This window comes from Podarcis muralis, chromosome 12, assembly GCF_964188315.1.
Source record: "Podarcis muralis chromosome 12, rPodMur119.hap1.1, whole genome shotgun sequence".
Classification (NCBI taxonomy): Eukaryota; Metazoa; Chordata; class Lepidosauria; order Squamata; family Lacertidae; genus Podarcis; species Podarcis muralis.
The window spans coordinates 35,307,503-35,333,068 of record NC_135666.1 but is presented as its reverse complement, the minus strand read 5'-3'; the positions used below and the strand labels follow the sequence as shown (position 1 = coordinate 35,333,068).

At 42.1% G+C, this 25,566-nt stretch overlaps 1 protein-coding gene across 2 annotated transcripts in view; it reads right to left on the bottom strand.

Annotated features, from left to right (window-relative positions):
• Positions 1-25,566, bottom strand: part of DNAH11 (dynein axonemal heavy chain 11) — a 157,638-nt gene that overhangs the window by 31,725 nt on the left and 100,347 nt on the right. For both annotated transcript variants that reach the window (XM_077937002.1, XM_077937001.1), the window contains 9 exons: positions 25,066-25,212; positions 21,908-22,021; positions 20,244-20,387; positions 19,659-19,841; positions 18,160-18,261; positions 10,361-10,495; positions 5,923-6,096; positions 5,455-5,690; positions 4,463-4,585 (listed from right to left, as the gene is read on the bottom strand). In XM_077937002.1, coding sequence (XP_077793128.1) covers positions 4,463-4,585; positions 5,455-5,690; positions 5,923-6,096; positions 10,361-10,495; positions 18,160-18,261; positions 19,659-19,841; positions 20,244-20,387; positions 21,908-22,021; positions 25,066-25,212 — 1,358 coding nt within the window. The remainder of the gene's footprint in view (positions 1-4,462; positions 4,586-5,454; positions 5,691-5,922; positions 6,097-10,360; positions 10,496-18,159; positions 18,262-19,658; positions 19,842-20,243; positions 20,388-21,907; positions 22,022-25,065; positions 25,213-25,566) is intronic.

The window sequence follows — 25,566 nt, the reverse complement described above, 5'->3', positions numbered from 1 at the left end:
CCAGAGCAGCGCATGGAAACGCCATTTACCTTCCCGCCGGAGCAGTACCTATTATCTACTTGCACTTTGATGTGCTTTTGAACTGCTAGGTTGGCAGGAGCTGGGATAGAGGAACGGGAGCTCACCCCGTCGCGGGGATTCGAACCGCCAACCTTCTGATCAGCAAGTCCTAGGCTCTGTGGTTTAACCCACAGCGCCACCCGCATCCCTTAGATAATCTTCTCTAAATACTTTACCAACTACACTCCACCCATAAACTGGTGGGAACACCTGACTGCTTCATGGTAGAATCCCTTAGCAGGAGATAGATAGATAGATATATAGATATATAGATAGATGATAGATGATAGATAGATAGATAGATAGATAGATAGATAGACAGACAGACAGATAAATATTGGATACCTATATATAGCAAAACATAGAATCCAACAAATATTAACTGCCCTCTTCTTAGCCCTGGTAGGCTTACCTAGTGGTGGTGAAAAAAGGATTTTTGGCTCAGGTCATTGGTGGGCTCTGCTGGGGGGATTATAACAACTGTATTGATATCTCCTTACACTATGGATGGCTATTATCCATGCACAATATTTGTGAGCCACATCTTATGCGTATATCTCTCTCTAGACCAGTGCTCAAAGCTACTACTAGTACACAGAACAACAGCTGTGCCATCTCTAAGACACCACATTGCAGGGCTACATCTTCAACAACGTAGCAAGTTTTCAGCTCAAGAATAATCTTAATAAAACGGAGCCAGGATAAAATTTTATGAAGTGGCTTCATAGAGCAGAAGGTTTGCCAATATGCAAAGCTAGTAAATTTGCTTTGGAAGGAGCACAAGTTGATAAATCTTCCCAGCGATGCTTTCTGTCGATTGCTATTGTAAGATATATTTTACTTAAAATTAGGATTGTCTGAAGCTCAGTGGATCTAATTATTTGCAATTACCCAGTTGTTGTCAGTATGTGGTCATTTTATGACAGCAGTAGCAAGTGTGTGGGTCAGGTTCAACTGTATATCTTTTCAAACACAGAATTAATTTACTATTGATAAAAGCATTACTAGAAGCAAATTAAAGTCTGAGCTGATGTATTGGTCCACAGGGTGCTGTCAGACATGAAAGGAGTAATTAGTATTCATTACTTCATACTCTACAACATTCCAATTATTAATGAACTTCAAATGTTGGTCTGCACCATATCTATCATCTGCCTCTTTCCAGTCTTTCTTTATTAGGAAGGGGGGGGGGAGGGACAAACACTGACACAATTCCTAAAATTAAGGAAGCATAAAATGTTGAAAACTTTGCTAAACTTTGCTGCAAAAACTGGTGCTTGAGACCTGTACAACATGTGATCCACTATTTAATGGATTGTGTTTTTAAAATGAAAGGAAGGACTCACGTCGTATGCACAGACCAATTAAATCAATCACTGCTTATTCAATTCTATGGGGAGAACCATGCATTACACCAACAGAGAGTCTTGTGGCACCTCCAGAAATGAATATATTTATTGCAGCATTCACTTTTGTTAGTGAAGTGTATCCTCATTTGGAAGATCCCCTCGTCTCTCATTCACACACACACACACACACACACACACACACACACCAATTTAATTCATCTACAGATGTAGCCAAAGCCCCACAATTCACCCAACCACCAACAGTGAGGCATCAGGAGACCTGGGGGGTAAGCCCAAGATTTGTCTAAGTAAAAAAAGTACCGTATTTTTTTGTGTATAACACGCCCCCATGTATAAGTCGACCCCTATTTTTTGGGACCGCAACAAAAAAAGGGGGGTGAATTGTCCAAAGTTATTGAGCTTTTTTTTGGGGGGGGGGATTGCCCAGAGTCATTGAGCTTCTTTGGGGGGGGGCACAGCCTGCCTGCCCACCACTGCAAATTGCATACATCGCCACAGCCAACAATTGTCTGCACACTCGCTGCCAACTGCCGTAAATCGACTGCCCAGTTGCCACAGCAACCAATCACATGCCCAATCACTGCTGCCAATCTCCTGCTGGCTTCTGCCACCAATCGCCCATCCACCCTCTGCTATCTGTGTATAAGACAACCCGCAATTTTGGCCTATTATTTCTAAGGAAAAAATATCATCTTATAAATGGGAAAATATGGTATTTGAAATCAAATGGGGGAAATTATTTGACTGTAGCTGTGATTGGGCACAAGTTTGTCCAACTTCAACAAAAAAAAACAAAATGTAAAAAAAAAATCCTCTATACCCTTGTATTAATTTATCATTTACAATTAACAATACACCTAAGTGTCTGATGACAATTAAGTTCACAAAAGTTCAAATAATGTAGTTCACATAAACTCAAAGAATGTCCCCATCCCCATCTCCATACATGCAATTTTAAGTCTTGTCATGTTGCAGTTTCCTTAAGTCACAGACAGGTGGCTCTGTGAACTACAGCAATATGACCATCTTCTGAGAGCTGCCAGGCCATCACAGAGCAGCAGCAGCAGCAGGTGGCCCAACAAATGGTCCAGGCGAGCTACAAGAGAACTGTCACAACAGATCGGGGCTCTGCTGCCCCTGCACAAATTATGCCATTTCAGCCTTCTCCTCCAAGCAGGATGGCTGGCGAAGAGCTGTCCTAGGCTGTTGTGACTCTACCTCTGCAGCCTACCGCCTCCCTCCTCCTCCTCATGAGAGAAGGTCTAAAGCAGTGTTTCCCAAACTTGGCTCTCCAACTGTTGTTCGACTACAACTCCCATCATCCCTAGCTAGTAAGACCAGTGGTCAGGGATGATGGGAATTGTAGACCAAAAGCAGCTGGAGACCCAAGTTTGAGAAACATTGGTCTAAAGGGGGTTGGGGGGGATTGGGATGCGTCTGGGGAGACGGGGGCATTTGGCAGGCCCCCAGCTGGCTCCAGCCACAGGCCAGCAGCCGGGCGAAATCCGGTTCTCGGAACAGCATCTAGCAGCGACTCAAGCCTCAGAAGCCTTCAGAGACTGAGCACGCTCTAATCAGCAGAAGGAATAAATCTTCACAACGGAAGTGGCGGAAGAGGCATATGTAAGCATATTTACAGGCATTTATTCAGCATCAGGAACAAAGGGAAAACATGTCTGCTTCCCTTCGTGTCCGAGCAAAACAGCAGTATAGCAATAGCTATATATAACAGACGTACCCAGCAGACTGTGCTGGAAGTAAACAGACATGTGACATACAATAACTCCACATGCCTGTTCTAAAGGTGGAACGGAACTATATCCTAACAGGGGGTTCCTTCATGGCTTCCCTCGGCTGCTACAACCTTTTGCCTTCTTACACAAGATGCTCTTACACAAGAGAGTGGTGTGTTTGTCTGTGGTTTGCCTGGGCCACCGACCCTTCCTTCCTCTCCTTGTGGGAGAAGGTCTAAAGAAAGTGGAGTGTTCCTTCATGGCTCACCTGGACCACCTCCCTCTTCCTCACAGGAGAAAGTCTAAGGGGAGGAGGCCGCTTGGTGAGGTTTAAGAAGTGTGGGGAGAGATGTAGCTGTCCCTCCTTAGTACCTTTAATGTCTTTCCCCACAGGTAAGTGGCACCTGGTTTGGAGGGTTTATCACTCCCTCCCTCAGGCAGGAGCCTTGGGATCCATAGCAACTGCTGAAGTGGAAAGGAGAAAGTCTAAAGGGTTGCCAAGGCAGGGTGAAAGGGAGACAGGATGGAGGTGGAGGGAAGAGTGAGAGGAGGTTGCAAGCTGGTCAAGCAGCGACACATCCCCCCAGATATACACCCACACATGTTGTATATGTAGGCCTATTGTCAAGAATATATTGTGAGAACCCAAAACTTTTAATTTCCTGGTGGCACATTTCCCTTTCTTTAAGACAACTTTTCTCAACTAAATGGAAGACTATTTGAATGGGCACAATTAGGAACGACAGAGTCAGACCACTGGTCCACCAAGTTCAATATTGTCTACAATGACTGGCAGCACCTCTCCAGGGTTTCAGACAGGTGTTTCTCCTAGTCAATGCCAGGTACAGGTAGTAATCAATGCCAGATATAGCTGGTAACAACAACAGCAGCAACAACTACTTTATTATTTACCCCGCCCATCTGACTGAGGTTGCCACTCTGGACAGCTTCCAACAAAATCTAAAAACACAATGAAGCAACAAACGTTTAAAACTTCTCTATACAGGTAGGAATGACCCATGTCTAAAACTCTGGAGAGACACTGCTAGACAGTGTTAGATAACATCGAGTTAGGTGGACCAGTGTTCAGACTCTGTTGTGCCTAACTAGGGACAATAAGTGTATCAATAAATTACGTTGTTTCTATTAGGATTCTGATGTTTGCATAAAGATTTAGATTCTCCAAGAGCCACATCCATATTTCCAGTATCAATACACCTGTTTCACAATGCACTGCCTAAAGGAACAATACATAAAAAGGCACAGGAGCATCATCTACCTCTTCCAGAAGGTACTTACTTCCCTTTTTTAACCGTGTTTCTTCCAAGCAGGGGATCAAGGACAGGGTCTACTGCTTCATCCAAATTTTCAATCAAGACAACATCCCCACAAGCCAAAGCTCTTTCAATAGTTTTCAGGAACCTTTATGTAACAACATAAAATAGGATTAGAAGATGATACTACGGGTGGATTACTAACGTCTGTAGAAAGTGAAGAAATTTGGGAAGCTGGGAAGTGAAGAAATCTGACGTGGATGAGCAGGGGGAATGGTAGTGCAGCAGAAGTACCCATGTAAGTAAATTTGGGTTATATGACACTACTGCTTTCTGAATTTCTCTCTCTGTATGGGACTGTTTGTTGTCAGTGGTGGCACATACCTCTCTATTCCCCTTCCCAGCAGGAATCTTGAATGGATCAAGGGGGGGGGGGAGCGAGCACTGAGAGACTCCCCCCTCCCACACACAATATAAGAGTGTTCTACGCTACAGCACAAGAGAGGTCAGCAAACTTTCCCCAAAGCTTCCCATCCTACAAAAACCTTACAGTAGGCTAGTGATGATCTGGCTCCTTGCTTCCACTCCCTGCTCAATCTTTGGATTCATGCAAAAGTGAAAGCGTCCAGGCTACCTGTTTTTGTTTTGCCCTAGATACACCTGAGGAAGCTTGAACAATTGTATCCTTGATGGAGGGAGGATCCCAATGGCCAAATCAGAGACCTCCTGTTCCGTAGCACTGGAAAACAGCTACCAGAGAGCATTACCCGATGCCTGCGTTCAAGTTTAACAGTTTTATACATTGCAGTGAAGCACCTGAGATACATTCAGTGAACTAGGAGGGCTCCCTGCAGTGGCAGATTTGATAAGCACAGAGTTAAACAGAAGTGAGAGGAAATCTATTCTGAAGCAGCAATGCCAACTTTAGACTATATAGGTTAAAAACCACCTTGTCTGGAAAAGAAATGTATCATGTTGTCATTTATGCATAGGAGTACCTTTTCAATGCACACATACCCCTTCTGTCCTAGATGTATGATTTTAAGGTCAGCTCCATATTTATTCTTTATCCATTTTATTCCTTGAAGTTGAGGGTCTATGAGAAGTGGCCAGCGCTCGCAGTTTGTAAGAATAGAGGCGTTTTCGGTTGACATTCTGTCACTGGGCAGACCTTCATTATTCCATGCTGCAATTGTTGCATCATCCGTCAACATGGCAATCACGTCTAAGTCTTCACTGACTGGAATGCGAATCTTTGAAGCAAAGAGAAATATAACTTTATAATAAAGTTAACAAAAGAGCCAACAAGATGGTATTGTGAATAAGGGCAGACATAATCTATTTGGCAATGGCACATTGGGTAAATAAATTGCATTCAGTTGGAGAAAAGCTGAACTGCATTTTCGTAAAAACAACAACACCATGCTGAAACAGAATCCAGAGACACAAGAGTTCCATACCAAGTTTTGCATTGCAAACACTCACTTCTTGAGATTTCAGAAATGGAAGCCACATGCGTTCCATCAGCTCTTGGCGATAGGGTTTGGTAAAGGATCCAATGTAAGAAACAAAAGCTGCCGTTAATAAAACATCCCCACACACTGTTATTTCTTGCGCTTCAAATGTTTTAATAGATTGGGTCCAGCGAACGTTTTCAGACTGAAAGACAAAATTATAAAATAGCATGGGGAAATCACACAAGTGGTTTGTTTTTTGTCTCAGATTAGAGTTTCTGCCAAAATGTGAAGATCAATACAGTAGATTTAGGCAGGTTGAGTGCATTTGAGACAAAACACATAAACAGTCCACCAATCAACGGAGCATTAGTAATATGCTCTATGGCAAAGACCAGGAAAAAAGGTATGCCAAGCAACATGTGATGAATCAATGATATACTGAGACAGCCCCATGGTTGTCAGTGAGGTCCAAGGTCCCAAGCCAGACCATATGGGGCTATCATTGCTGGCCAACCCATTAACAGCTTTTAGCACATATTAAGCAGAGATACGTACAAAAACGCGATCTGTCTAATCATTTCGTACCCATGGCAAAACTTAGGTGCCCATCAAACCTCTTGCTGGGAAGAAACCCCAGTGTTATAACAAGATCTGTGATTTGGCAGAGGGCCTTCGGCTGGTGCCTACTTTGTGTATCTTGTGGCGCCAACTGAAGGTCTCCTCTTCCACCAGGTCTTCCCAATTGGTGGTGTGAGTGCTTGCAATGTAGATGTCATGCACATGGTAACATGGCCATAATGCAACATTTAATAAATGGAGTGGTGATCATGGTTTAAAAATTTTATATTGTTCCCTTTTTGTGATCTGCCCTGACACCACTTGTGATGAGGGACAGGATACAAATCCTATAATCAATAAACAAACAGCTACACATTCACAGGCTCTCAGAGAATGAAGCTGAAATTTCAAAACACAGCTATGAAACTGAACTTCAATATGCAGAAAGTATGCCCAGCAAAGGAGATTACAACAGTTTTTGCTGTTTAAAGTAGCAGCTATTACACTCCACAATTCTATATTATTTCAATATAAAACATTCTTGCTATCTGGTATCTTTTACAGAACCTATTAGTTCCTTTCTTAAATCACTAGCTGAAGTGAACCAAACAAACCCATTAACTTGCAGGAGGGAATTTTGATTTATCCATTCTCTTTCCCTCATTGTCACTGGCTGGTAAGTCATAAACAATAAAGTGCACCTACCTCATTCTACAAACTAGCTTTGAAATCTGAAGATTTACTAAACATAGAATGATTGTCTATTTAAATCTTCAGTAATTTTACTGTACCACCCCAGCATCATAAATCACAAGTGACATTGGCTAACAAGGGTTTAAGAGTTGGAACATGTAGTGTAATAAATTTCCAGACAGTTAAAAATCACTATAATTTTATTCTAATGCATTATAGATTGCCTGTAATATCATCCTGGCCGGGGTGACCCATTTCTAATTTTGAACAGCTGTTCAGCTCGGGAGTTAGTTAATGATTAAATATAAATTGCCTGATTTATTAGTCTGAATGGTTGAGCTTCCAGGTCAATGGCATATAGACAAAATCATCAGTCTTGATGCTTTTCAGAAGTTAACTGTCTCCTGTTTAAGTCAAAAAGAATTTATTCTCTGAGGAAAAGTGTTGATGCTCTCAATTAATTGTTATATTTTCTTTTTCTTTCTTAGCTTACACAAGTACTTTTAAAGTGGAGAGGACTGTCACTGTTTGGTAGTAACAGAAACTTGGAGAATTCTAACACAGTAGCAACTCAAGATATAAGCAAGGCATTGCAGGACCCAATGAAGGATATGCAATTCTTTTTTAAAAAATCTTTTACCAACTTATAATGTTGATGCAATGCAATTTTCCCTTCAAAACTACTCTGGAGTAAATGGAATGCAAGCTGCAGGGCACTTCAGCTCTAATAGTATTATTTTTAGCAGTGCAATCCTACGCAGGTTTAATCATAAGTAAGACCATAGATTCCAGTGAGACTTACTCCTGTGCATTCTACTGGTTTCCAACAGCTCAATCCTATACATTAGATATGGGGACCTTTGGCCTACCTGGTATTGATGAACCACAACTCCCATCATCCCCGGCCACTGGTCATGCTTGCTAGGAGTAAGGTAAGTTGTAGTTCATCAAGATCTGGACGTCCAAACACTTCCCACTCTTGCTATGCAGTTTTGCCTTGGTTGCTGAACACGATGCGTTCTGGGAGTCCAATTGACTCCCAGAACCGTTCAAAAACCAAGGCACGGCTTCCGATGGGTTGCAGGAACGACCAACAAACCACTTTTGAAATTCCTTGTGCGCATTCTCTGTGCATGCCTGTCTGTTTTCCCATACACACAAATGGGTTCCCTGGATCCCACTGATTTCACTGGCTTAGTGCCATTATGTTAAAATTATTAAATAAATAATTAAATAATTAAAACAACTATGTGCAAACTAACCATTAAATCATCATCTCTTTTGATATGAAGATGCTTTTCTGCAGATGGAAATAATTAGAAAACTAAACTCCTTATAGAGGGTGTGCTTTTTTGTTAATTAAGTCAGTGTTTCCCAACCGGTGTTCCGCGGCACACTACTGTGCCGTCAGACATTGGCTGGTGTGCCGTGGGAGGGAGGCGGGCGAGTCGGGCGGTGAGAGGCGGCGGCGGCGAGGATCCGCGTCGAGCCGGGGGCGGCTCCGCGGTGGTGGTGCCGAGCGGCGGGGCAGCGCGTGCAAAAGGGAGGAGCGCGAGACAGCGGAGGAGGAGGAGGCCGGCATGTCCGGGCAGCAGCAGCAACAACAGCAGCAGCAACTCCCGGCGACGGCTCCTCAAGCCCCGCCGCTGCCCCCTCCTCCGCCCGCTATCGCCGCCACCACCACAACAGCCGCCGCCGCCTCAGTTGCCGCCGTCCCTCAGTCCCTCGCTCTGCTGCCTCCTCCCACCCCCAAAGCTTGGAGGTTCCCCGGCAAGGGGGAGGGAAAAAACTTTCACTTTCGTGCGTCCCTCCCGGCGTGACGCTGCGCGCTGACGTCACGGGGCGGGGCTTTAATGGTGGTGTGCCGTGAGATTTTTTTTCAGTAAACAGGTGTGCCGTTGCCCAAAAAAGTTTGGGAAACACTGAATTAAGTGTATATTCTATACTTATTAGAATAAGATTAATGCCTTTTATGAACATAAGAAACAATGCACTGACTGTAGCCCACTTATCCAAAGGTTAAGTGCATTGTGGGTGGATACAAAATGACTCTGTCCTGACCTGAAGATTATTCAGTCTCAGTGCTCATTAACCAAAGGCTGACTATGCTGTCAGAAAGTGTTCACTTTTCTGTACAGATCTAGCGACTTAGTTACAGAGACCTTTCTCTGGGGATATACAACCCACGGAGCAAACATATCGCATATGATGCAAAAACAGCAGCATAATGTCTAGGGCTGGATAGCCAATTAGGCTAAATACACTGTAGGGGAAGGCACCTGCAACAATATCTCCCCACCCACCAAAAAATAAATTTCTACAGTATAATTATTCCAGAGTTCTGAAGTGTGCGTACTCATAGAGCTCCTTAAAGGAATAAATAAACAATTATCTTAGCATCTCACTGGGACATATGGAAATGAACTTCTTAAGTATGTCTGGTGGTGGAGCGCATGGTGATTAAGATGAAGTCCCAGTTAAAAAAAATGATGTTAATTTCTAGCCCAGGCAATCTCTAATCTAACCAACCTAGCTATTGGAGCCTGAACAGACCCAGACTTTTCAGGAACCATCCAGGAGCCATCATCTATGAAGTTCCATCTATTGTTCAATAAAAATTAAAATAATTCTCTACATCTTCTATTCAACGAGAGAGAAGGAATGCTATATAAGCTGCTTTTCCCAATAATTTCCCAATAAGTAGCAAACTTTCTCCTAGAGTTCAGATCAAGGAGTCTCACTGCTGCATGTAACTGGAAGGTGAAGTCTTTGGTGCACACTTTAGTCATGGATAATAAGGAGCAATGAGGACGATTACTTAAGTAGTAAGATAGAGTCTTCTTCTGCTCAATGGAAATGTGTTATTATTTCACAGAGTTCAGTCCTGGTACTGAAAACTGGTTCTGGAGCTAAGCTCCAATAAACTCTGCCTCAAATTAATCCTTTCGTGTGCACACATTAACCTACACCACTCCAGTAGGTAGGGAAGGAGAGCAAGCAAGGTGCTCCTTGCTGGGGCAGCCTGCACAATATCCATGTCGCCATATTGGTTAGCATTTTTCCTCTTCCTGTTAGTTTAAAGCGGCTCTCATTTCAGGCATCTAAAACCTGACACTCCAGAAATATTTCATTTCACCAAGACCCTTCTCTTGAATACAGGTTCACCTGCTTTGATCAGAACTCCTGAGAATGATATTAATGAATATCCTACTTGCCTCAAGTCCTTTAACAAGCCTGTTAGCCAGCTCTATAGTCTTATTGGTTCGGCTGACGTCTTCTTGACATCTGACTTTTTCTGCTGTTGCTTTTTCAAAGGATGCTGTGAGTTTGCACAGATTGAGATCCAGTTCCTAAAGAGAGAGACAGTTAGTTTTCATTCACTTATTCATCATTCATTCTTCACATACTCCTGTTGGTGAATAATAAAAATACAGTGGTACCTCGGGTTAAGAACTTAATTCATTCTGGTGGTCTGTTCTTAACCTGAAACTGTTCTTAACCTGAAGCACCACTTTAGCTAATGGGGCCTCCTGATGCCGCTGCACTACCGCTGCACGATTTCTGTTCTCATCCTGAAGCAAAGTTCTTAACCCGAGGTAATATTTCTGGGTTAGCGGAGTCTGTAACCTGAAGCGTATGTAACCTGAAGTGTATGTAACCCGAGGAACCACTGTAATGGTAATACTTTCATACAGTAACCATCTGAAGCCTCACCAAAATGGCAGGCCACAAGTGTCAAATGTTTTATGCTATTTGCCTCACTACTATTTCCTTCATCTTCTCTCACTCATTTCCATTGGACATCTCATGTCGCATTTATAATTCATGCAAGAATCTCAGTTGCCCATATCATGCCCCCTAGCTGCCATCGTCTCAGCTGCTGATGTCACAACCTTTGATGTTAAGAAAGCTTTAGTTGACATAATAGTCGCTTTGGCAATAGAGAAACAGCTGGATCCACATTCCAAACTCTTTGAGCAATTTATGCAAATATATGAGGACTTTCAAAAGAAATCTTGCTTGTGCAGATCAGCTGAAATGGACAGAACTCCTGAGCTGCTTATCAGATAAAATCCATCTGAAACTGTCAATGATGTTAAGTGGCTTTTGCCAACATGTCTATTAGGGCCCGATAGAAAGTGCAATCCAGAACAGCTGGAGGGCACCAGACAGTTGAAGGCTGATGTAAAGTCTTCAATGCCAGTATTTTACCTTGGTATTCTGTGTGCCACTATAACCTCAAGAATATGTTGCATTTTGCAATCGTATAAAATCTAGCTATAATTTCAGAGCCATTGTAATGTATTTTATAGCCATGGACAGGGAGACCACCCAAAGCTAATTCAGGAACCACAGGGGTGGGGGAAACCCAAGAGTTATAAAATTGGGAATGATAAAATTGTAGAGAAGTGAAATAGCCGCAATGCCTGGTTAACCAAATGCACAAGTGTGACTAGAATTCATGTGGGTAATGAGGTAGCTGATCCAATTTTGTTTATGGAGGCATTTATGGTAATGATTTGAAGGTTGACCCATTCTGCATGGCAAAATGCCACCAGCTCTTCCGAGAGCTTTTAAATGGAGACTTGAGCAATGTGGAACATTAACTGTGATCCTATGATGTTTAATGGACTATGAACAAGTCTTGAATGTAGCAAGTAGCAAGAAGGCTAATGTGGACACCTGCCCCCCCCCCGCATACTTCTAGTGCCCAGAACTGAATAAAATACCAACAGGCTCTTTTTTGGGAGGGTGGGGAGTGAGTCTGTTTCCATTAAGATGGATCTTATATATCTCATTGAAGGGAATAATCAGCAAAGTTTGTTTGCTGTTCATTAGATGGGAGTTACAAGCTAACTCCTCCCCATATTTTTCTAGTTGCCTTTGATTGTTTTTTCCCTGCAAAACTTGTGAATCATCATGCCAAATTCAGCTCATCAGCTGTGTAGGGCAATTCACCAACAGCTTAATAAACTTCTTGTTCTTTTGTGCCTGCCTCTGTCTTCAAAGTAAGGTGGGATTGTCTTATATTAAGCAGGTCCTAATAGGTGGTGGGCAATGCATGGCTCTGTGGGTTGCAAGTTGTGAGTCTTGGAACTGTTCTTTATGATTCAAGTGCCAGGTTGGATGATGTTGGGATAGGGTTTTTTAAAAAAACAACCATGCAGCCTGTACCTGGGTATGCCAGAATGCAATTCAGGAAGATGTAAATGTAAATGATTACATGCTAGGGCCATTTAACGCTTCTGAGCTTTTCATTTCCTGCAGTCAATTGACAGTGAGGAAGGGCTGAGTGCAAATGGACTGCCAAAATTTTATGTGCCTGGGAGGTGAAACTGTTGGAGCCATTTCACCAACAGTTCTCCGCAAGGTGACGGAATGCTCCAACAGGAAGAAAAGTATCTCCTGAGAAATATTTTGCTCAGTATTAATTGAACCAACACCACCAAGAAGGAAAGGAGGACTGGAAGGAGCAGAGCCAGAACCTATTGCTTTCTTCAACAATATTAAAACCAAATCCACAACTGAGTCCAAAATTCTTCACCACAAAAAATGTATATTATATGGTAGGGCTTGAGATTCTCCAGCAGTCTGGGTGTCTGTGAAACAGAAGATTCTCACATAATTTATCAGCAAAACACTTTTCTGTGAAACTGGTCCAGTCCCATGAGTTCACCAAGGTTCCACATAGTAGTGTACTAATATCTAGCAGTGTTGTTATCCATAGTCAAGTGTCCTCTAAGATTTACCTACAGGTTCCATTCAACAAAAAAGGGACGCGGGTGGCGCTGTGGGATAAACCACGGAGCCTAGGACTTGCCGATCAGAAGGTGGGCAGTTTGAATCCCCGCGACGGGGTGAGTTCCCGTTGCTCGGTCCCTGCTCCTGCCCACCTAGCAGTTCGAAAGCATGTCAAAGTGCAAGTAGATAAATAGGTACCGCTCCAGGGGGAAGGTAAACAGCATTTCAGTGCGCTGCTCTGGTTCGCCAGAAGCGGCTTAGTCATGCTGGCCACATGACCTGGAAGCTGTCCACCGGCTCCTTCGGCCAGTGAAGTGAGATGAGCGTCGCAACCCCAGAGTCGGTCACGACTGGACCTAATGGTCAGGGGACCCTTTACCTTTACCATTCAACAAAAGGTACTTTCCAGTGTTAATGAAAACCTTCCTACCAGATTTAACCTTCATTCTCTCTTCTAAGCATAGCCGGAGATTAGGAATAAATTACGCCTTATCTGCCCTTTGAAAACTCTCATTTAATTGTCATTTTTGTTCCTGGGAGGCTTTAATAAAAGATTTACCCCCTCGGAGGGGGGCGGGACTTTTCATTTTAAACACAGAAGAAATTAATTAAAGGCACAGTAGCTCTAAAATTGTTGAGGGCTTTTCTTTAGGAGCATTCCAACATGGGAGTCTGGGATAGAATGCTGGCACACTTAGGCACACACTTCTGAATCACTGGTTTCTAATCCAGTGATTAATGTTATATATTAAAACAATATATATATATATATTGTTATATATATAGTATATATAGTAATATATACTATGCAGGTTTTGGTGTCCTCGGGTGTCTTCCCGTGTAAAAGTTGGGGTGTCTAGGCGACGTTTCGACGAGGTCTCACTCGTCATCTTCAGGCTGGTGCTTTCGGCTTCTTGTTACTGGAACAGAGCAGGATCTCAGTGTTTGAGTTCCTATAAATACTGTTGAGGAGGTGTGGCCTCTAATGTTCTTGGGCAGAGAGGAAGTTCCCAGGCTAGTGTGCCTTTTCTTCTTTTGTTTCTTAATTACTTGAGGGATATCTTGAGTGATTTCTTGAGTTGTATCCTGAGTACCACTTAGGTGGGTCATTAGGTGTGGATTAGTTGCTAAAGCCTTTGTGTCTTGACCTCTTGAACTTTGTGAAGAGTTTTTCTGGGAAGATGGTTGTACTGCATTTTGTTGTGCTCTGGCTTGGCTTCGTGTATAGGGGCGAGCTGTGGTTTTGTGGTCTGTGCCAGCCAGATCTGTGTAGGGATTGCAGGGGGGTGCAGCATCCGGAGGTGCCACCATGGTTTGGCTACTGGATGGTATCTGTAATTCATCTGTGGAGAGGGTCTGGGTTTGGGTCTGGTGTGGTTGATTGGTGATGGCGTTCTGTGTGCCTCTGGCTCTGGTGTCAGTTTTTGTGGGGAGGGCTAATTTCCAGATGTCTGGCAAGCGGGATGTGTCGTCACGCTTGTTCATGTTGTGAGGGTGTTTCTCTATCTCGATGGCTTCCATGATTATTCTCTTGTGGTGATGTTCCATGTTAAAGAGCAATTTGGAATCTGCAAAATTAATTTCGTGTCCTGTTTCTTTCATGTGTTGGAAAAGAGAGGAAGTTTTTTCTTCTTTTTTGACGGCATTCTTGTGTTCTGCGATACGTGCATTTATTCGTCTGTTAGTTTGTCCAATGTACGTGGCTGGGCAGACTTTGCAGGGTATTTCATAGACCCCTTGGTTTTCCAACTGGATTTTATCCTTGGGGTTTCTGAGGATATTGGCTATTTTTTGGTTGGTGCAAAAGGCTGTTTATTTGACAAATAAACTCCGTAGCCAAGACTCTCATCTCCAGAACCAAACGCCTGGCTGACAAAAACCACTTGACAACTGAGTTACAGAATCTCTCAAATGTGTTAATTGCCAATGGATACCAGCAAAACAGGGTTACGAAGCTAATCCAAAAAGAAACACCCCCCAAAAACCAAGACACAGAAGAAAACAATGGCATGGCCCTCCTTCCTTATATCAAGGGCACTACAGATAAAATTAGCAAAATCCTCCATAAACACAATATCAAAACAGCCTTTTGCACCAACCAAAAAATAGCCAATATCCTCAGAAACCCCAAGGATAAAATCCAGTTGGAAAACCAAGGGGTCTATGAAATACCCTGCAAAGTCTGCCCAGCCACGTACATTGGACAAACTAACAGACGAATAAATGCACGTATCGCAGAACACAAGAATGCCGTCAAAAAAGAAGAAAAAACTTCCTCTCTTTTCCAACACATGAAAGAAACAGGACACGAAATTAATTTTGCAGATTCCAAATTGCTCTTTAACATGGAACATCACCACAAGAGAATAATCATGGAAGCCATCGAGATAGAGAAACACCCTCACAACATGAACAAGCGTGACGACACATCCCGCTTGCCAGACATCTGGAAATTAGCCCTCCCCACAAAAACTGACACCAGAGCCAGAGGCACACAGAACGCCATCACCAATCAACCACACCAGACCCAAACCCAGACCCTCTCCACAGATGAATTACAGATACCATCCAGTAGCCAAACCATGGTGGCACCTCCGGATGCTGCACCCCCCTGCAATCCCTACACAGATCTGGCTGGCACAGACCACAAAACCACAGCTCGCCCCTATACACGAAGCCAAGCCAGAGCACAACAAAATGCAGTACAACCATCTTCCCAGAAAAACTCTTCACAAAGTTCAAGAGGTCAAGACACAAAGGCTTTAGCAACTAATCCACACCTAATGACCCACCTAAGTGGTACTCAGGATACAACTCAAGAAATCACTCAAGATATCCCTCAAGTAATTAAGAAACAAAAGAAGAAAAGGCACACTAGCCTGGGAACTTCCTCTCTGCCCAAGAACATTAGAGGCCACACCTCCTCAACAGTATTTATAGGAACTCAAACACTGAGATCCTGCTCTGTTCCAGTAACAAGAAGCCGAAAGCACCAGCCTGAAGATGACGAGTGAGACCTCGTCGAAACGTCGCCTAGACACCCCAACTTTTACACGGGAAGACACCCGAGGACACCAAAACCTGCATTCCTGTACCCGTGAAAATCTACGAAAGCTAATATATACTATATATATAGTAATATATATATTACTATATATATATATATAGTAAAACAAAACTAAAAACCAAAACCTAAGATTTGTGAGAGGGCGGCCTGGTATATAGCAGTTTTACAGTCAGCTTCAAAATGAAGCCAGTTTGGGAAATCCAGACAAACCTTTCTAGATTATTACAGACCAGACTGAAGGGTGAATTTCAAAGCCACTGAAAGCTTTGGTTACAACTTAATTTTGTTTGGTGTCATTTCATTGGTTTTTGAGTTTGAGAAATATGTTTGGGAAAATTGAGGCTACAATCCTGAACACCATTGTTGTTGTTGTTGTTTAGTCGTTTAGTCGTGTCCGACTCTTCGTGACCCCTTGGACCAGAGCACGCCAGGCACTCCTGTCTTCCACCGCCTCCCACAGTTTGGTCAGGCTCATGTTTGTAGCTTCGAGAACACTATCCATCCATCTCATCCTCTGTCGTCCCCTTCTCCTTGTGCCCTCCATCTTTCCCAACATCAGGGTCTTTTCCAGGGAGTCTTCTCTTCTCATGAGGTGGCCAAAGTATTGGAGCCTCAACTTCACGATCTGTCCTTCCAGTGAGCACTCAGGTCTGATTTCCTTAAGAATGGATGCGTTTGATCTTCTTGCAGTCCATGGGACTCTCAAGAGTCTCCTCCAGCACCATAATTCAAAAGCATCAATTCTTCGGCGATCGGCCTTCTTTATGGTCCAGCTCATTAAAAGGGGATTATGCCCCAATGAACACAGTGAGGCTTACTTCTGCATAAAACGTGGGTGTAAGAGCATTCGGAGGTCTGCTCAGAGACCTCTTACATCCATAGGTGAATTGCACTCTAAAATATGTTTTAACAACATTTATTGCCTCTAAATGTGAATAGACAGTCTTTGGATACTAGTGTGCAATGTGGTACTAAATGCAGGGGCTCTCCTCAGTCATTGCGAGGGTACACAGGCCACAGCTTAAATGTTTCTGCACCACATAGATAGAAGCAAAGTTTACATATTAGAGACATAGAAAGAGTTGTGTAGAATGAAATAAACCTTTTGAATCATGTAAAATATTTTCATGGAAAGATTTAAAAATAATAACATCCGTTTCAACAACATTAATTTTGCTGTTGCATACAGCTGACAAGGATTTAATTTGTCATTTTGAAATATATTTTAGCAGGCATTAAAAATGAAGGGTTGTTAGCACAGTGCCATCCAAATTGATGATGTGTTATTGATTACCAAGTAATAGCTGCAACATTTATTAATCATTACAGAAAATTACTAGGTAAAAAGAATACTTCTGTATGAAAAATTAGAACCATGCTTTCCCAATAGAAAAGCACTGGTTTATGGGACAGGATTCCATTGGAAATCCATAAGATGGGGACGACTACCTGTGACTCTATTTTTCAAAGGCGTTAGGTTTGCTGAACGATAGAAAGAATAGTAGGCCAATAAATGGCAAACAGACATAATGCTGAGGGATGCATTGAGAACTGAAGGCCAATGAGAAAATGGATCAAGTATTGATAAAGGATGCTACTTGATAGAAAAGTTACCACCATACAAATGTACAAGGCACAGCATCTAATCTCATTATAAGCACTGGCAGAGAACTCAAATTAAGGAGTGAGGAATGGGCTACATAGTTGAATTTGAAAGTAGCTGAGATCTTTAATTATATTTTGAAAGGGTGGGTAATCAAAATAGCACACAATTTATCTTGCAAGTAATAGGAGGTCATATCCCCCATGGCTAGAATTTGCTTTGAATTAATCTAGAAGATGACTAGTTTTGTATCTTGCACATTTGCAAAAAGTGATCAATAACAATTATATTTATTTAAATAAATGTATATTATGTTAATAATGTGGCTGAATGGGTTTGGGGGGAAATTCTCTAATTCCATGTTAAAAGATTCAGTGCCCACCCCAAACAAAAAAAGAAGATATATTCAATTGGTTTATGGGGGGAAATGCAATAACGCCCAATATAACTATATCATATATTAGACACCAAAACAATAGCTTCATAACCTGGCAATAAAACACCTTATCTTTACAGACAGCCTCTGTGCATTGCCACAAAGAATGCTAGCTTGTTAGATTTGCTACGAAGTAGTGCAAGATTAGGATTGGAGTAAGGCCTACCCCAAGTTTTTTCCTGATGGCTTCCAGCTTTTCAGTAGCTGCTGCAAGTTCAGCATTTGCTTGGGCCAATGCTTGGCGTTTTGGCTCCACATCACAGTATACCTGGGAATTCCAATATTAGAAATTCTTAAAACTATGATAACACAAAAAAGTTTTAACAAGAAGTGATGAAACGGTCATGTTTTTATCGCAAGGTGATCCACCTTCAGTTGTTTCCACAGTTTATTAGGCAATATTTCAGCCGGAATTGATCACACCCTCCCTTCTTTTCAAGTTTTCAAGACGCACTTGCAAGTCATAGGAAGAAACATCACAGAATAGATAAATTGGATGCATTAGATAAACATTTAATTAAAAGTAACGTCCTGGAATGTGATAGATAATCTAACACTTGTATTTCAGTAACCATTTGCTATCAGATTGCTCTGCATTTGTTATTTGGTGCATCACAATCTTAGCCTCCAATATGAATGGAAGTCTTTTCCTTCCTTTGCTGAAAAGTCTGATGTCTCCAGGGGAGGCTGGTTTATTAGGACAAACAGAGCATTGGCCCACCAACTTCAACCTGCCCCCTGCCCTTGCCTGACTTCTTATTTACACCCTGCCCAGGAGAATGGCACTGCCTGTTCATTTCCTCCTCCTCAATCTCTGTTTTGCCTTTGTAAAACTAATCAGGGAGGAGGGGGCAGAATGAGTTGGTTTTGCCTGTCATTGGCTGCAATTCTTTACATCATTAGCTCTAGCTCCACCTACTGTTGATCTCCTTCTACCCTACCCATCCCATCCACTCACCATTGGTTTTCTCTCGTTACATTGCAAGGTGCTTTATGAACCCAACACCCTATCCTTGTGAGGTTTACTTGATGGTGTACATGAAAGGATGGTGGCATGGTGTTTTTTTTAAAAAAAATACTGGGTTGTATCCAGACTGTATCAGCCATTCTTTAGCCTCACTAAAACCAAGTTAAGGACATACTAATCATGCCTGATTTAAGTCCCATTGCTTTCACTGTACCCACACACATATCACAAGGTTGGATTCCTTATGTTGTGCCATAGTCTGAAAACTTGGCTTTGCCATGCTGTTCTTCACATTCTAATAGAGTGCAAAATACTATTCAGCATTTCCATTGTGCATTTAGAGTGTTCAAAGTGTTTCACATACATTATTTCACTAATGATGGTAACACCCCGATAAGGCATTTTCCAGTGCTTTTGAGGCTGAGAGATGGGGACTTGCGTAAGACCACCTGGTAAGTTCATGGTGAAGAGAAAGCTTGAATTGAACTTGCTCACATATCTTAGCAGCTAGATCATAACTTATGAGGGACATCCATTTGATATGTTCTAATAAAAATAAGTTACACAAAGTTTGTACCCTGTGCAACCTTCATCTTGCTATTCTCTGCTGAAAATATTGCTTCTCCAATGAGCGGCCACCAGATACCTAAGCTATTTCCCCAATTTATTTCTCCAATTGCAACAAACACATTCATTACCTCATAGAATTTCACTATGTTGATAACCCAAGCACAGAGGCCAGCTGCTGCAAATGACTTAGTGCGAACCAGGTTTGGGTTGAATTCCGTGTCTTTCAAGTAATGTTCTTTGACCACTTTTAGACAATTCCCTGGGATGTGCTCCTTGTCGTAGTTAATTAAAGCTTGCAAGAATTCATCAACCTGGAAGGCAGTTAATGCACTTAACTTATTATTGTTGAATAACACTTCAAGCCTGCAAGTTGATTTCAAAATACAAAAGGTTAAAACCCAAACAAGCGTAGTGACCCCCGTTTTTAAAATAGCAAATAAGTATTGATCTAAAAAGTAAGTCATTTTATGCATATGCACTTGCAAATGATAAGTAGAATCCTAGAAGCATAGAATTGTAGATGGAAGGGACCACAAGGATCATCTAGTGAACTCATCATGCAGGAATATTTTGCCCAACATGGGGCTCAAATCCACAACCCTGAGGAAGTTTACTCCTGTGTCTCAATATATACATGAACATTATTATTTAAATTCAAAGTCATATCATCAGGTTGCAATGCAGTTTACATATGGTGATAATGTTGCAAGAACCTTTCCCATGAAGAGTCTAGCTGCATTCCAGGTTCGGTCTTTTGGTACTTTCCCTTTATTCGCCATTAGGACCATTACAGCAGCTGTAACGTTGGTCACTGCAATTGGTGGGTTAGGGAAGGCTTTCAGTTCAGAAAGGTTCACCTGAAGAACAGCAACAAAGATGGTGTTGAAAGAAAGCCAAACGCGTGCTGGGAGAACAAAAAGCATTGTGACAACTTGAAGAGATTGGCAAGGGTTAGGATCACTCTGCCCAAGTATGCTTGTGGAACGCTGCGTGCACATAGGTGTGTGGGTGGCAAGACTCAACCTGAGGCATTTCAGGGTCAGCCAGGGGCGCCCTTGGATCGGTTGACAGTCAATGTAACTGTAGCCTTATTGGAGTTCACCGATTGGGTCTGTGTTGCTCCTGAACAGGAGGAAGGAAGTCAAATGACACCGAGGGTTGGTTCAGAGAAAGAGTTCTTTATTTCTGCTCTCCGGAACAGCAGAAAGGCACTTGCGTGGTCAGTCCACAGCAAGTCCAAAGAAATGAGAAATTTCATGCAGTATATATATCCTCCAGGCACCCCCTCCCCCAGGAATCCAACCACATCAGCCTATACACGCAGGTTGACATCACATATGTTCCTGCTCTGGTATCCTTAACCATAAAAGGGTATTCCTTCCTGTACTTCTGACCATAAAAGGATATTCCTGTTCCTACTCTTATATTGGAGCAAGAGGTCACCAACTCCAAGAACATACTCTGGTGCTGTTCCCGGACTAGGTCTGTGCGTCAGGACGTAAGATAAGACCTAGAGTGTCATCCCTATTCCACTGGGACAGCCAAGGTCATCCTTGCCGTGACTGATAAAGGAGAGAGCTGTGTTCTTGTTATGCATTTGCTCAACGGCTCAAGTTTATGCATTTTAGAAATGCTAAGAAGATGTCTATAAGTAGAGAACAAATGAAAACTGTAAGAATATAACGGGTGTTATTGTATCAGAGCAAAAGATCACGCAGTACAACACTCTGCACCCAATATATAGTCACAACTGGGATGTCACTGTTTCCATGGTTGCATAAGAGATACTGTCTAAGTTCTAATGGGGGAAATATTAATTGGTTTGGATATTTTTGTGTTATTAATTATACTGCTCTGTGTTTAACTAGGATAAGCGTATCACATTTTATCACACAGTGGAGCTAGAAGCTTGTTTGTTTCACGCAAGTAGATGCAATTTCAAATGGAATATGATGCAAAAACTGATCGCTAGAATGGGTTCATGAAGGCTTTCAACTTTCATTAAAACTATCAAATTGATACACGTCATTGTCACAAAAGGTACATTCCAAAACACAGAAGTGTTGAAAAGATTACCCAGGGCAAATTAATGTGCTTGGAGCGCTGGTAAAATGCAACATATCCAAACTGAAGGAATGCTGTTTGGATGCCATGAAATAATTTAATATAGCTTGGCATTCATTACATGAAAAATGGAATAATCTGGAAAGACCGACAAAGAGAAAAAAGACTCCACGAGAGCATGAAAACTACGCTAGTAATCATCCCAAATTACATTCTTGGAAAAGCGAGCAGGATGTATTTGGGGTGGCGGGGGGTGGGAATTTGCAGTCAACACATCACATGGCAGACAACCATACCACAGTTTGCTATTTACCTTATTAAGCGTATTTAAAGCTGCAGTAGCAGCCACCAGGGCAGGTTCTGCTTTCACCAGGTCATCCTCACACTCTTTCTGTTTCCGAGATACTTCTGCTTGGATGGCAACAACCTATTTGAACACACACTCTTAAGTTTTGATTAAGGCAGCAATCATGGAATTAATTACTTCAAAGTAGGCTTCAATTAAATCAATTGAGACTTAATTCTGAGCAAACACGGTTAGGAATAGAATGTAGGGAAGGCAGTGAGTACCTGACATTGCAGTATTGCTAAAGCCATTATTAAAACTAATGTATTTATCGTGTTCCGTACATGATGAACCACTATTATTTCAACAGGTTAAAAAAAAAGGGATGACCAGTGTTAATTATTGCAATATGTAGCATTAAAATGTTTCTGGATCTCTGTAGTTGAAAGATATAAGGATATATCTGTTGTCTAATGCCCTCTTAATTTGAATAAATTATATTGTTTAATCTTTGTAGACCAATTTAAGCCTTTTGAGGCAGTTTTAATTTAAATAAATAAATAATGTTATCATTTATACCCTGTCCATCTGGCTGGTTTCCCAAGCCACTCTGGGCGGCTTACAGCATATAAAAATTTGTAAAAACATAAGACATTAAAAATTTCCCCAAACAGAACTGCCTTCAGGTGTCTTCTAAAAGTCAGATAGCTGTTTATTTCCTTGACATCTGATGGGAGGGTGTTCTACAGGGCGGGTGTCACTACCGACAAGGTTTTAAATTTATTATAATCAGTGATAATGTTGATCATTCATTTTGAAAGTGTTTTTGGCAAGCAGTTAAGGAAATATATGATGAGATTATTTTGAGGGTCACAAAAAGTAAGTCTTATTCTTTAAAGTGTTGACAGGATGTTATCTCCTGAAAATCACACTATGTGCTGAAGCTTATTGCTTCAAAAAGTGTGTTTTGAAACACGTCAACAGCATCCCCCAATCCTAGCACCATCAGAACAATACCGAATAACAGCAATCGGAGGCTCAGCAAGGGAGGGATCCCTAGTACAGTGGTACCTCAGGTTACATACGCTTCAGGTTACAGACTCTGCTATCCCAGAAATAGTGCTTCAGGTTAAGAACTTTGCTTCAGGATGAGAACAGAAATCGTGCTCAGATGGTGCGGCGGCAGGAGGAGGCCCCATTAGCTAAAGTGGTGCTTCAGGTTAAGAACAGTTTCAGGTTAAGTACGGACCTCCAGAATGAATTAAGTACTTAACCCGAGGTACCACTGTACAAAAAACTGCGCTCAGGTTGTTGGTGAGTGCCAGGCACTTTGGTTCTATCCTGTCAGTTTTACACAACCTGCACTGACTGCAAGTTTGTATTCCGAGGTCAATTCAAGGCGCCGGTGTTGACCTTTAAATCAGGAGTAGCTAATCTACAACTGGTGGGTCAAATCTGACCTGCCAAGTCACAAATTGTGGACCACCTGCTTGGTCTGTACAGTGATCCCTAGATAGCAGATATGCTCTCTAAAGAGTAGCCAGAGAGGATATTTGATCTTAGTGCTAAATTCCACAGCACTGTGATAAAAGACAAAGCTCCCTGCCTGCTCTTTTGAGAGGAATAGGAAGCATTTTCCCCACACCTCATCCCTGGAATGGGTGGAAACTCTGCCTTTTACATTTTGCAGATGCTACAACTGGGGTGTGGAGGGCTTTAAATGCTGGGTTTGTGGGTGCAGGAGCTGCAGGTGTGCTTGGGAGAGTATGTATGAGTGGGGCTCTGAACATCGTAAGAACAGGGTCAGTCCAAAGACCTAAAATGGTGTTCAGAGGCATACTGTGGTCACTGATGGTGTTCATCTCTACATCTTGTGGGAATTTAACTATGTACCATGTGAAGAAGCATTTCCTTTACAGTGGTACCTCGGGTTAAGTACTTAATTCGTTCCGGAGGTCCGTACTTAACCTGAAACTGCTCTTAACCTGAAGCACCACTTTAGCTAATGGGGCCTCCTGCTGCCACTGTGCTGCCGGAGCCCGATTTCTGTTCTTATCCTGAAGCAAAGTTCTTAACCTGAAGCACTATTTCTAGGTTAGCGGAGTGTGTAACCTGAAGCGTATGTAACCCGAGGTACCACTGTAGTCTAAACCCAGTGATGGCCAAATTTGGCCCTCCAACTGCTTGGGGACTACAACTCCCATCATCCCTAGCGAACAGGACCAGCAGTCAGGGATGATGGGAACTGTAGTCCCAAAACAGCTGGAGGGCCAAGTTTGGCCATCACTGGGTTAGACTCTAACTTGAATCTTTCAACACTCAGCTTTATTGGATGACTCCACGTGCTAGTATCATGAGAGCCTACTCGTGCAGTAAGGCTTCACGGCAGCTCCCAGCCACTGCCAAACTATTCCTGCTGGCTGAGGGATACATCAACATGGTGTGGGATGTGGTACAGGGCCTGTAGCAGGAGAGTTCAAAGGAAATACGGGGAATGAGTGGAAATGCCTTTTGGCTCATATTTCCTAAGTTGTTCTGGTCTACAAGTCATTAGGTTGGGAAATAGCAAGATTTGACACTTTCTTTTTTTAATCATACTTTCTGCATGTATCTAGTCTTATGTAACAGAACTAAAAAAGTACAGTATGTTGGTTAATGAAGCCAAATATAAGTAATGTTAACGTGAAACATGAGTTCAGTATGCAGAAAGACACGGAATCTGGACAGCTAATGCTGAACCCTAGAAAGTACATCACAGAATGCAAAATTTGGAAGTGAAACTGCAGGTCAGTGAAATGGACTTCAAGAACAATTGAGCTGTTCAATTGAACTAAAAAAAAAAGCAAAAGCCTTTAAAAACCTGAAGTGCTCAGAGATGACTCTCTGACCTTTACTGTATTACATACAGGCCCGATTCCCAAGATCCCCATCCATTATATGCTTGAAGGAGTTCAGTGCTTATTGTTCTTTCATATCATTAAAAGAGCTAAAAGGTTGGAAAAATGCATAATGTAAAGAAAGGTCAAGTGGTAATCATGGTGTGAAATGTTGAAACATGTGCAAGTATAATAATTCTTTAGATTTTATGCTCCCTGGAGAGGTAGGTGTTCAAAATTGTTCACCTACAAAGGTTTATTATGTACTAAATATAGCTCAACAACACTAAATTGTGGAATTGCACTGACCTTTTGCTCCTCTGCATCAGCGATGGCCTTTTCCTTGCCCACTTTCTCAGTCTGAAGCCCTATCTTGGTAATCAAAGCTTCAGCATCTTGATTTCTCAGTTGCAGCTCTGCCTCTTGAGAGGCAAGTCTGTGTTTTAAGTCCTCCACCTAAGGAACAGCAAAGGTATTAGTTTGGAACAGGTGTTTCTGGAAACTGTGTTTAGTAGAGACAGCTTTCTGAAAAGGTGGGTTCTCAACAGCTGGATATCAATGAGAGCGTTTTTGTGACTATTAACTGCAACAAGACCCCAAGTAATGATTTGATCTGCCTTAATTGCTTAATAAGTGAACACTGTTGGGCACACCTTTTTCTTCCCTTCCCTTTATCCGTTAAAGAAATGCATACTTGCCTATCTTCAAGCAGTTAAATGAAAGCACACAGAGCTCCCAGTTTTAAAAGACAGAATGAACATCTAAACCAGGTTTACTATTATATTATTGGTATGTTTCATACACTCATAA